A 13,223-nucleotide genomic window follows, 5' to 3' on the forward strand; every position below is an offset into this window, starting at 1 on the left:
GCCGTACAGACGGTCTGTTTGCTTTTGTTTGAAAATATGGTGAATTGAGTCGAGGGCAGGCAGTATCATCAACTTACAAGTTTTAGTTAAATTAAATAACAAAATTAAATAATTATTTTTTCTCAAAAATGGACGGCAAAGTCGACTTTGCCGTCTAAAAAATTGGTCGCGAAGCGCGTAGTTTATGGTCAGACAAAAATTAAAAAGTTAAAAACATTGCAGTCTCGATTTTGGGACTGCAATGTTGCATACAAATTCCATTATTTGTCGAGTTCCAAACTTTTTAAAAGTTGAAATTACCATATCAAATGAAGGCACAGGCCCATTAAACAGCCAAACAGATGAATAGTACCGCGACTATTTAGATGTCTCAAATAGGTTGGCGTATTTTTGGCAGAAAAATACACTCCTATTTTTTTATTAAAAAAAATAAAAAGGCGGCAAGGGTTTTTTTCTGTCAAAATATATATGTAAGAACGTTGCTTTTGTAAAATATTTCTATGATATTTATATTTCTTGCACCATTTTTGAGAAAAGCACTATATATGACTCGGCTGAAAGGCTACTTGCTGGCTTCGGATTCAATTAAACGGACTCCCAAGGTCGTCCGTTTAAAACGAATCCTCAGCCTGCAAGTAGCTACTTCCGAGCCTCGACAATAATGTACTATATCATCATCATCATATTATTTTATATATTAGTCAAATTTGTAGACTTTTTTATTTACTAGCGTTACCGTTCCAAGAGTCTTAGGCATGTCCTTTGGTGCCTTTTTATTGTTTGTTGGAAAAGTCTTCAGGTAATTCACATAGCGAGCAGGTAGCCTGCTTTCAATCGCACCGAGAATGATCACCTAAAAATATACAAGAGCAGTTAAATATGTATGTATATACCTAATATATATTGTGCTTGCCCAAAAGAAAATGAGCTGCGGTGGCCTAGCGGCAGGAGCGACTTTCAATCTGGAGGTCACGGGTTCGAACCCCCGCTCGTACCAATGAGTATTGTATTGTAGTTCGGGCGATTATCCGCAACTCGACGTCTTGCGCCTATTTCGCGTGATAGGGGGTGGGCTAATCCTGCCAGTCCAGCTTTACGAGGAATCCTATCAAACCATGACTAGTTTTTCGGAACTTATGTACCTTTGTACGAAATATCATTTGATATTTACCAGTCGCTTTTCGATGAAGGAATAAAGCATCGTGAGGGAACCGGACTAATCCCAAAAAGGCCTAGTCTGTAGCCTCTGGGTTGGAAGGTCAAATGGCAGTCGCTCTCATAAAGACTAGTGCCTACACCAATTTTTGGGATTGCTTGTCAAGCGGACCCCAGGCTCTCATGAGCCGTGGCAAAATGCCGGGATAACGCGAGGAAGATGATGATTTTGGGCTTAGCCTATAACAGTTTCCACGATGATTGAAAACTTCGCGACTCTTAATACCTACTTTGAATTTCACCGCAAATAACATTTCGAGCCTCCTTGAGCCTATTACGACAACCTCCGGATTAGAAGCCGCATACCTCAAGTTAACTAGTAAGGTGGTGGTACTAGTGCTCGATGCAGGCCCATTACATGCCATTTTGAAACTTAAATCATTGTCAATAGAGGTGACAGCAGGGGTCATTGGGCATTAACATGTCGAGCACTAGTACCACCGCCTTATCGGCTCGGCCACGACATTGAGCGACTTGCGACGGCGGCAGCGACAACCATAGGTGCATGGGCACGTAAGGTTCGATCGCTGTGTTGGTATGGTTATCGCTCCCGCCGTCGCAAGTCGCTCAATGTCGTGGCCGAGCCGTATCAGGTGAACTTTTCGGCTCAGGCCGGTGGAGTGAAAAAAGTTAACCTGATAAAAGCTCATCTTTTCTATACCTTCATGTATGTATCGGACGGGCGCCTGATTTCGGGGAGATCTTGTTCTGGGGGTAGCTTCGGAGGGTTGTGGGTTAGGATGTAAGTGCGAGCTACTATCTCATATCCGTCACTTCTCGCCACCGTCACGTTCTTAGCAAAGTAGTACTTGCGGTCCACACCTTCTTGCCTGAACATAATATTTACTTGGGGTATACAGAAAATTCCTGAACTGTCCACTTAGAAAAAATAAGTCGTCTGATATATCAGAATCCAGAAACTTTCAGTATAGCCCACGTACTATTAATCCTCTTCCATAGGATACCTAACTTTTTTGTATAAGTATGTAGGCAGATAATATGTTTTAAAGATCGGGTCGGGGCCGGGTCGGGAGCTTCCGGCGCTTTGTTTTCTATGGAAAGCACGACGTGATCACCGATCAGCTGTCATAGAAAATGACGAGTCGGCCGCCTCGGCCCGGGCTCGGGCCGGTCTAGCTTGAGTCATCCTTTAATCGTCCGGATCGTAGGCAGAGAAAAATGTGCAGGCGAGGGGTCGGAATCCGGGACCATGGACGAACCGCTTTTGTCTTAAGTATACCTAAATAATAAATATTACTTTTTACAAAAAAATGTATACTACAAGCTTTTATTGCTGACTGTACTTTTCTTTTAAGAAGCAACTAATTAAGTAATTACTCATCGAGTCAACTGTAACGAGCTTAAATACAATTAGTTTTATCGCAGAGCTATGGCTACCTCCTGTGTCCATCATCAGATCAGCTCCATTGTACCATAATATTCCGTCTAGGCCGTCCAAAGTCGCGAGAGCTCCGTTCTCGGGGGTAAATGTAGCAATTTTAGATCAAGATGCGAAGAAAAGAAATCAATTTTCGTTACATTATGGTTCGTTGTTACAGTTTTTACTACTAAAACTTTGTTCGCGGAACACTTATGGGATCACTTCGGTCTTGCAAACCAATTAAATGCCGTAAACTCAGGATACTTCAACCCAAAGTAGGGTAACTTTGACCCACATGAATACCTTATTTAAAAGGGTCCAATAAAAAACATTAAAACGTCAAAGGTTAGCTAAAACCAACCTCATGTCATATTTCCATAATTGCAATAATATGGCCTGGACCGAGTAAATCCCAATGGCCAAAATTACCCTCCAGGGTTAAAGTAACCCGACTTTACGGTGCGTTTTTTAATATTATAATGGCAAGTTACTTGTCTAGATATTTCATTTTGTCAATATCTATCAACCAGAGATCGCCCCAAACAGTGGCGTTGGTGTCCGGTACAATGGTCGACACGGCTCCGTTCCATGCCGCATGCTGCATGCCGAAATCCAGCCTGTAGTCCTGCGAAAATCATCTAATAAACATTGACTCAAATACTATTAGAAGTATTAGAACAAATTAAATTATTTTCAGAAAATATTTTAATTTGTTTTTTATTTCAAGAAGAAACACATCAACCTACTATATAAATTATAAACTAATAGTACATTACTACAGAGGCCGGGACGAAAGGGGTTGCCGGCCGAAGACATATAGACGGCCGAGCGAAGCGAGGCCGGATAGGTCTGAGCGCGGGCAACCCCATTTCCCGCCGAGGTATGTATAGTGCTTTTCTCAATCATGCAATGAAATAAATAAAATAAAAAATCCACGAAACCCAAGTTTTATTTATAGGAAAAACTAAAAGTAAACTACACCCAAAATATAACCAACACGTACCTAGGTACAGTGAAACCTGGATAAGTGAGATCTCAAGGGACGAGCAAATTTGTCTCACTTAAAGAGGTTTTCCACTTACCCAGGCTCCCAGTTAGCCAGGTACAGATAAATTTCTGTCTCATTTACAGAGGTTTCCATTAATAGAGGTGAGAAGAGAGTATATTTCAGTTATAGAGGTGGTTAATAAGGTATTTAATTTAGTTTTAAAGATATTAATTACTAAATTAATATCTTTAAAACTAAATAAGGTAAAATAATCCTTGACCCAAATTATGTTTTAAGCCTGTTTAAATATTTCTTTGAATTTATTTTGAATGATTCTCCAATGGATAGATATATCAAAATTAAATTAAATTTGATACGGACTTAATTGCGTATTAAAAATTTAATAAATGAAAATTATTTTTTTCTTGTTACTTATCAAAATTTCAGCTTTCGTTTCGGTAGTTTTAGCTACTTAGATAAATTAACTAAATCAAAGTTTGAAGTTGTTTAGACACAATTAGGCAAATGCGGAATTTGTGGATAGACTAAAAGTTAGTATTAAGAATACGGAAATCGTTCAATGAAGTCCAAGTTAGAGAGGTCATAGATTGACGTTATCTCAGATACAGAAGTCAATCCCCTATAAAATTCTAAAAAATAATTAGGAAAATGTAATCTTATAAATATAGTCTCAGTAAAAAAGGTAAAATACACTCTCCGTCTCACTTATAGAGGTAAATGTGACTATAAAATCACAACAACGAATCCCAGTTATAGAGGTTCGTTTTTTCTCAGTAACAGAGGTAATTCAGTGCTAAAGTGTCGGGACCGCACCATGAGTCCCAGCTATAGAGGTTTCTCACTTATCCAGGTCCCACTTAACCAGGTTTCACTGTATATCATTATCACGCGTATGTTTTACACGAGTCGTGTATTTTTACTACCCGTATATTTTCATGAATCTTTGATTTTTTCGCCTTGTATCCGTCTGACTGTCATTTTCGTCACTTAAGTTTACATAGTCTTTCATGTTGATATCATGTTTCACATACATCGTTGCTTTATGCATGGAGTAAATAAGTATAATTTCCACAGTGTTGACGAATTTGTAGTTACGTTCGTTTAAAATATGCCACAAAACTGTTTCTAATAAACTGTAAGCCATTTTTCTTAGTTTCTCAAATAATAAAATTGCCATAAGCAACCATTAAACATACTTCGTCTTTGACTTGGCGGCAGAGGCAGCAAGTTATTTAAAATCAATTCTGCTTACGCTGCCAATTCCAACACCTACGATTACAATTAATACTAATTTCATTATTTCGTCGGAACTCATATTAAAGTCTAAAAATCAACAATGCACCATAAATCTAATAAAACAGAATGAATATTTTTCAACTTTACCTCCATAACAATTTAAAAAATATAACTACGCGTGTTTGAGTAGACCTTTTTACCGCTAACGTTTAAATAAATAAATATTTTAAATGTTTTTATTTGTGTAGTTAAATTTATAATTTAAAATTATAGAATGTATTATTCATTAAGTTCATGTTGATTTTATACAAATAAAACTGCAAATTATAGCAAACATTGTTTTTTGTTTTTTTTTTATAGGCGTAATGGCAGAGTGTCATTACGAACCATAAAGCAAACACTGCCTCTAGTTTTTTTAATGGATGAATGCCACGATGCTGTGTCACAAATATCTGTGAAATGAAAATTAAAAAAGAGGACTTTGCCGGCCTAGGCCTGCAAGATGTGTATGAAATTCCATTAACGACCTTTTGTCCTAGCCGCACCTGAAACGTCATACTTCGCAGCCTATTATAAGGAACATAACATCAATATTTCATTGCATGTTTGAGAAAAATAAATATCAGATACTAAGACAAAGTGACCCAGGCCTCCAGTGCCCCAGGCTGGAAACTAACCAGCGTCCTCTGCTATCGCAGCAGGTGCCTGTGCCATTCGGCCACTGGACTGCCCTGGGCTGGGGCACTGGAGGCCTTGGTCACTTTTTCTTAGTATATGACATTTATTTCACTTTATTGACTCAAATGTCGGACATACTTACTTACCGATAGATATTTTTATTGATTGTCACGGTATACTAAGTACATACATAAAATAATTAATTAGTAGAGATAATCTGAAAGATCTTTAAGTATATTTTATAAGTATATAGTAAATACAGTCTTGCTCGATGTTTTTTTTAATAAATAGCTGTGATTGCACTGGTTATTTTCCGGCCCTGAAGGATGATGATCACATTGATGCGGTTCCAAATGCGGCGCCCGTATGATAAATGTAAAATCATAATACAGAGCACTTATCGCTCAAAATAGTATATAATAAGTCAGACAGACGGATATAAACTATTCAGATATTCATCTTCAACTAATATTTACCTACCTGTATAATTATTATAACGTCTATGTTGAAAACTCATATTTCATACTTTTTTTAAAATCTAATATCATACTTGCCTATATATAATAATATATAAGTAATTGTTACATTTCTTATTATTCCTTACCGGCAATTTGGCGGGACCATAATACACGGCCGAAGGATTCTTAATGTGAATCCTATTACTAAGCAGGTTGCTGCCGTAGGCAAAATAGAAAAATACCTCCATTCCTGTAACCTGACACATGTGGATATGAATTAAAATTATGGTATGTCACGTTTTATGGTACTTGATTTAACACGTACGTAATAATTTTATAGCGAAAGTAACAGAAATCAATTTTATGCACATTAATCTAAACCCTGTTCTTCACGGTTATCAGACAGCGATCTAAAACTCAATTATAAAGGATATGCCGTTTTGTTTTATGTCATGATTTAATTAAAACTCAAGGCTGAGTTTGACTGTGGGGTCGACCGTTTCTAGTAAAATTAGGTGTAATTTTACATAGCGCCAAGCATAGGCACCTAGTTTTTCTCAACCGACCAACGAAGCAGCAGCTGATGTTCGCGATGCTTCATGATTCATGATACATCTCTTTTAAGTAGTTTACGCACACGCCCTGAGTTACTGGTTTACTGAATTTGTACCTGATCTCTATTATAATTAATTACTACCTATACCTACATATGATGGATTGATGTTTTAGTTTAGTATATCAATACTCTAGCGACCCGCCCCGGTTTTGCACGGGGTAACATGATACATCACCTAAACCTTCCTCAAGAATCACTCGTTGATAGGTGAAGTCGTTTTTGAGTTAACCGCGAACTAATACACAAACAGACAGACGCGGCGGGGGACTATGTTTTATAGGTGTAGTGATTTGTACGATTGTATTGATGTTGTTGCTAAGTTTACCTTGTCGAAACGATTAATATACCTACGAACATTTAAGTCGACCCAAAATAGATAAAGTACTGTAGCCCCTTTGAACAGCCGCTCACACGCTGCAGCGAGCTGTAAAATGGCCGTGTATAGTGTAACCGACCTTATGTAATAAAACTTCAATAACACATTAAAATTTTATCGCAATGGTATACCTATAAATTATGTCGGTATTTTTATTATATAATATTTTTGGCAAGGCCCCTGTTTCATTTAATGCGTAGTGGATGCAGTAGATAATTTATAAGTAAGTAAGTAATATATTATACTTTAAGTGCCTACTCATATACTGTCATAAATTAGACATGATGGGTTGGTTTTAAAATTAATTACTAACATATTTCATTTTAATATGCTGATTACAGAAAAACGATCAGATATCACGACCGCAAAGTTGATGCGACAAACAGCAATTTACGCGTACTCGTAGTTTGTTTAATTAATAACGCAATCTGAATTTGATAATTAATATTCATGTAATAACAACCACCCATATACCATTGACTTAACATTCTCTGGCCCATTTAGTATCTAATCATGTTTTAAGCCATCCTATTAAAAACAATAATAGGTACAGGCATACGTTTACAGATGTAGATTTCAATTGTGTGACCTTGTGCAATATAATAACAGAGATTTATCTCAATAGGGCTAGTAATAAATTCTTTCACCATTCAAATGACCTAAATACATTCCTTCTAGGTAACTTGAATTAGTAAAGTATTCAAGTAATAAATCTAGATTCAGTTTATTAATTCATCAAATACAAATCAAAGTCAATCTTAAAATCTACTTAAATAATTTACATGCAATTTCCTAACTTAAAATCTAAACATATTACTAATATAGTATCCTATCCATCCTATTTAGATTAGTTTATTAAAATGTCATGTAAGTTTTACTAATAATTTACATACCTACTGATATCACATACCTATATATCTAAATATTTTCACTATATAAATTAGCGACCTTCCCCGGCTTCGCACGAGTAAATCTTAACAAATTATATACTTAAACCTTCCTCAAAAATTACTCTATTGATAGGTGAAAACCGCATGAAAATCCGTTCAGTAGTTTTTGAATTTATCGCGAATATACAAACAGACAGACGCGGCGAGGGACTTTGCTTTATAAGATGTAGTGATGGGTGTGTCCTGACGGACTCATCAACATATAGAGCATAGAGTCGAACTTAACATAGAGTAGAAACTACAAAAGCTAGAAAGTTGAAAATACAACATCAGACTAACTTATAGCAGCGATTTTGAGTTTAACCTCTAAGGGGGTTGTATCATTTGAGGGTACGAAGTCAAATGATTACCTAAATGCTACTTTAATTAGTGTTAATTTTTTTATGAGTTCGACATACAGTATGTATCAGAACAAAAGGCAAAGAAAGATACCCGTTAATGTTTAGGTCATACTGAGCAACTTTTACTATGGGACCAACTCCGAAAACGCGGAAAAATGGATATTTCATACATTTCGCTGGTCTGATGTTGAAATTTCCTATGGGAGAGTCAATTTTTGTTCTGCGTTTTCGGGGTTGGTCCCATAATAAAAGTTGCTCACTATGACCTAAACATTAATGGGTCTCTTTCTTTGCCTTTCGTTCTAATACATACTGTATATTTAGGTGACCTATATTATGTATTTTAGTACATAGGTATATGTATGTGCTCCCTGTAGCGAGCTACCTTATTGGTCAACTGCAAAGTCCGATTGAGGTTAAGCAATACTCAGTCTCAGCTGCACAGTCTTTTGATGCCCAACCCAGCGAGAATTTCGCATCAATTATCGGACATTCGGACACATGCCTTTGAGGATAAGATGTTGCAATGTATGTGTACTCGTCCAGAATTCTGTCACGTTGTACCTAGGTACATCATGATAGGTATCAGGTATCAGTGTAGAGAGAGGAAATAGCAGTTTATTGAAGATGACATGATGATGTGACGTGAGTTTGTGCAGTACTCGGCGATAAATATAGTGATTCAGGAAACGTGAGCAGGATCAACCCTAGGCATTCAGTAAACGATAAGCTACTGTTCGTGCCAGTATTAGTGAGCTTAACGGATTTTTTTTAGTGTTGAAATAAATAAAGTCTTTTAATTATTTAAGACGTGCATATACGACCCTACAATTAGAAAACTCTCCGTCAAGTTTGCTTTATTCATGCGAAATTGTTTTGCATCGCCATCGTTGTATGGTTTTATATATTTTTATTGATAGGACGTTGTAGAGTGACCATGATTGTAGACATGTAAATCTTTCAGTACTTAACAACAAATAAAACAGGAAACATGTTTGGTTGTTTTACTTAAATGCTGTAGTTAACGTTCCATTACATTATTTGCAGAGGCTCATGTATCATCATGTGCCTATAGCGTGTCACAAAACACAAACGTTGCATAAACGTAGCCCGGTTGTTACCATATGGTAGCGCCGTTACCCTCTGACACTTTCACAAAGGTTTTACGAGTATCTAGAGAACAACAATCTTAATTTAAAATGTCCAGTCCCCCGATACATTTGTCATGACCAAAATGTTACCGATAACTTGGTAAACGGTCTTTAGGTAAAGTTGAATTGGCACCTGACAAAAGTGCCATGTGTCATGTCCATAAGTGATAGCGGGCCGATACGAGTACGTGCTATGGGCACTTCAGCGTGAACTGCTAACGCCTCTAGATTTATGACTGCGACGTGAAGGTACAGTCAATAAATCTGGATTGCCACCGGTTTCACGGCCTGCACAGACTGCAGGTTATGCGGAAGGTCAAAAATTAAGCGCGGCTCGATATCAATTTATTCCTGCAATATCCAGTTAGTCGGCTCGATTCGGGAAATGAATTAGAGACTCACTAGATATGAAATAGTAATGATATGTGACGTTCCACTGCAAAAGGTACCTTATGGCGGCTGGCGCCGCGATTCGGGAAATGAATTAATATTCACTAGATATGTAATAGTGAAGATATGTGACGTTCCACAGAAAAAGGTACCTTATGGCGGCCGGCGCTTACGTCTCATAGCGCCGCAATAATATTGGAGCGGCGTTAATAATGGCGTATGTAAGCGCCAACCGGCATAAGGTACCTTTACCCGTGTGACGTCACATATCTTTACTTTATCGTTTCTAGTTAATCTCTAATTTATTTCCCGAATCGCGCCGAGTAAGTCTAACTATCAACAAAAGTAACAAAACAGCGTGATCTAAGCTATACCCGGATAAGACCGGACTATTTTTTGGCGAATTGGAAGGACGTCTCAAAAACATACCTAGGTACATTTCAAGAACTAGGTGGGTCAATTTTCAAATAGGCATTTTTTGCTGTCCCGCGGCTAAAACTCGAAGTCCATAGGACTAAAAGACTGGGTATGTATATATTTTCATTCAGTGTATTATAAGCTTTAAAAATCATGCACAACTGTACCAAAAATATTATTTGGTCCTGACAAAATCGCATTTGAAGTTCCAAAAACGGCGAAATTTGCCGTTTTTCGCGTGTCCCAGTGGAGGCATCGCGCAATAAAAAAAATCATAACTTTGGATGTAGGCAACGTATTATAAACAACATTGTATTTCTATAAAGAGCATTTTCTAGAGAATTGATTTAATCATATTGATAAATTAATGCGTTATTTAATAAAACAAGGGAAGCCTTTTTATCGCTGTCCCGCGCGGCACCTGTTTTGTTATGACTTAAATATACCCCCTATAATTTTTTTTGTCTATTGAATAACGGTTAGATTAAATTTACAACGCAATAGTGCGCCTAGTTGGGCATCGATTGACATCAAATGTAAACCCGGAAACAGTTTAATTTATTTAAAAACAGATAAAAATCTCTTTCGATATATTTTGGTACGACTACAACGACATTTGTATGGACGCTGAATACGTTGGTACATAGTTGGAATAAAAATGTTTCTTTTATAATAATAGTTGCAAATATAGTGTTAAAATATATAGTAAAATAAATAAGTGAATCTGTTGTATTGTGTAGGAAATATCGCTAAAAATATTATTGGCGACATGTCGTGACATTTGTATGGCGACATTTATATGGCTATTTTGACCGTATAAATGTCGATTGTGGCATACAAATGTCGACATAGTGCCATACAGATGTCGAGAAGGTGTTATACATATGTCGCCAGGGTCTTATAAATGCAACAAAAATAATAAATAGTGGCATATACATGTTGATACTGCCATATAATGTCGAAAAAATGCCGTATACATGTCAAAAACGCCTTACAAATGGCTAAATAGTGTCATACAAATGTCGATCTTTAAACGTCCATATCTAGCTAACTATAAAAAGTACAGAGGTGCCTCCTACAGTATATTTTTTGTTGTTAAGAACCCTTCCTAAAACGATGATTATAAATCAGATTTTTCAAAAATAAAAAATTGCCATACAAATGTCGAAAAAACACCCTCTTCAAAAATTGACCCAGGTACATTTGTAAGTGTCAAATTGTAACAATTGTACCTTAGCATAATTTTCTAATTAAAATAATAGGCAAAACTTTGGGACATGTATTTACCTACAAAGACACTAATTATCAGTGTTGTCGTTTAATTAACAGTAAGCGGTTTAATTATATTCCGTTCATACACTCTTGCATTCACAGGAATTTTAAGACCCGTTCATGTTATTTGCACTTGAGATGTGTTACAACATGAACGATACGAGAACAATTTTTGCTTGCCGCGTGCCAGACAAAGGAGAAAAGGATCAGATCCCTTTGTAGTTTAACGAGCTGATGAAGTCCATACGTCCCGCGCACCTATTTCCCGTCCCGTCTGCGATTGCACCCGTTTGTATCAGTGTACTACTCTTATTATTTGCTCGAGAGATACCGTACTTCGAACGAATAGAAGCGCGATTGGATTCGTTTCGCGTGGGAAAATATATAGCTAAATAAAAAGAGTGTAACATTTTTTTAAACCCTTTTGAAAACTAATCTAAGTTCGCACTGGCATCACCAAAGCTGGCTTTAATCTAATCAAACGAAGCCTAAAAAAGCCTTCTACCTCTTGAATGTGGGCTGGACTATCAGCAGCTATCGTATTCCCATATACGTATTCGTATACCCATTCGTACTCCAGCGAAACTGAAATTGCCTTATAGCTCTATCTCGCCTGCACCAGCGATTTTTTGTAAGAATAAAAAGGGATAGATCGGGATCGTGGATAGGCTTTAATAGCATGGCATCGCGCTGGCCGGATGAAATCGCGGCGGGCTCACGCCGCGCGCCCATTAGATGGGCAATTTGTTTGGCTACTGCCGGGCAAAGCCTTTAATCTCGCGTCGCACTTCGCTGCCCTGCTCGACCACGCATCCCATCGAAGTTATTTGCGTTTCCAATGTAAATTCCAAATATAAATAAGTGAGGATTGCCAATTATACACAAGTGAGCAGGCAGATTTTTCTGCATGTTTTGAATTATGCGAGTGAAGTTGATTATTTAATCTACGAATGAACTCGAAGCTAAATTAGATTGCAAGTGTTGGGGCCGACAAATGGCTCAAACGTTTTTTCATTCAGTGACATTCATAAAATTGCTCCGTGCATATTTCATCGCTCACAAAGCTCAAGCAAAAAGAATACTGAGAGTCAGCAATGTATATACTATTAAGCTTTGTTGGAAGTGGCCATCCGTCTAAAATATGAAGGCAATTTGAAATGATATGGGTTGAGTTCGGTATTTTGTTAAATTCAGGTATTAGAATTTTTTGTGACATTTTATGATACTTGGTAAGAAATGAATCACGAGCGTTGTACCAAAATCGTAAAAAAGGAATAAAGTTTAAGGTGCGACGCTGATTGTCTTCCTGTCACTTTGCTAAATATCTTGGGAACTACTTACGATATCGATTTAAAATATTGAATAGTTACAAAAAAGGCTGTAAAATGTTGGTAGTATCTAGTAGGTAATATTTAGTTTTATAGTTGCCCAATATCACAGTAAATGGAGATGTCATTAGCTAAATTTGGTAGTCAAGTGAATTATTTCAAATTTCAATACAATTGTAGAATAGTAAGTAAACACTATTTTTGGGCGGAATCTTTCGTGCACGAGTCATATTCGCACTTAACTGGTTTTTCGTATGAAAATATCGAACCAATTAGTTAAATGCGAAACCAATTATTCGATGATCGCAAGTTAATTCCCAAACGGAAAACTGATGTAGCGAGACTAGCGAGGCACATACTGGTTATTATCATCGCAATCCAATCGCATGACTTCAAGAGAACAAT

The 13,223-nt window shown here is 37.0% G+C and overlaps 1 protein-coding gene across 1 annotated transcript; it reads right to left on the minus strand.

Annotated features, from left to right (window-relative positions):
* Positions 1 to 690: 690 nt before the first annotated feature.
* Positions 691 to 6,263, minus strand: LOC134680553 (gamma-glutamylcyclotransferase-like). Its single transcript, XM_063539667.1, has 4 exons — positions 6,124 to 6,263; positions 3,088 to 3,221; positions 1,877 to 2,045; positions 691 to 853 (listed from the first exon to the last, which is right to left on the minus strand). Exons 1-4 carry the CDS (start codon positions 6,241 to 6,243, stop codon positions 698 to 700), a joined length of 579 nt encoding a protein of 192 aa, XP_063395737.1. The 5' UTR covers positions 6,244 to 6,263; the 3' UTR covers positions 691 to 697.
* Positions 6,264 to 13,223: the final 6,960 nt, after the last annotated feature.

This window comes from Cydia fagiglandana, chromosome 3, assembly GCF_963556715.1.
Source record: "Cydia fagiglandana chromosome 3, ilCydFagi1.1, whole genome shotgun sequence".
NCBI classification, from domain to species: domain Eukaryota; kingdom Metazoa; phylum Arthropoda; class Insecta; order Lepidoptera; family Tortricidae; genus Cydia; species Cydia fagiglandana.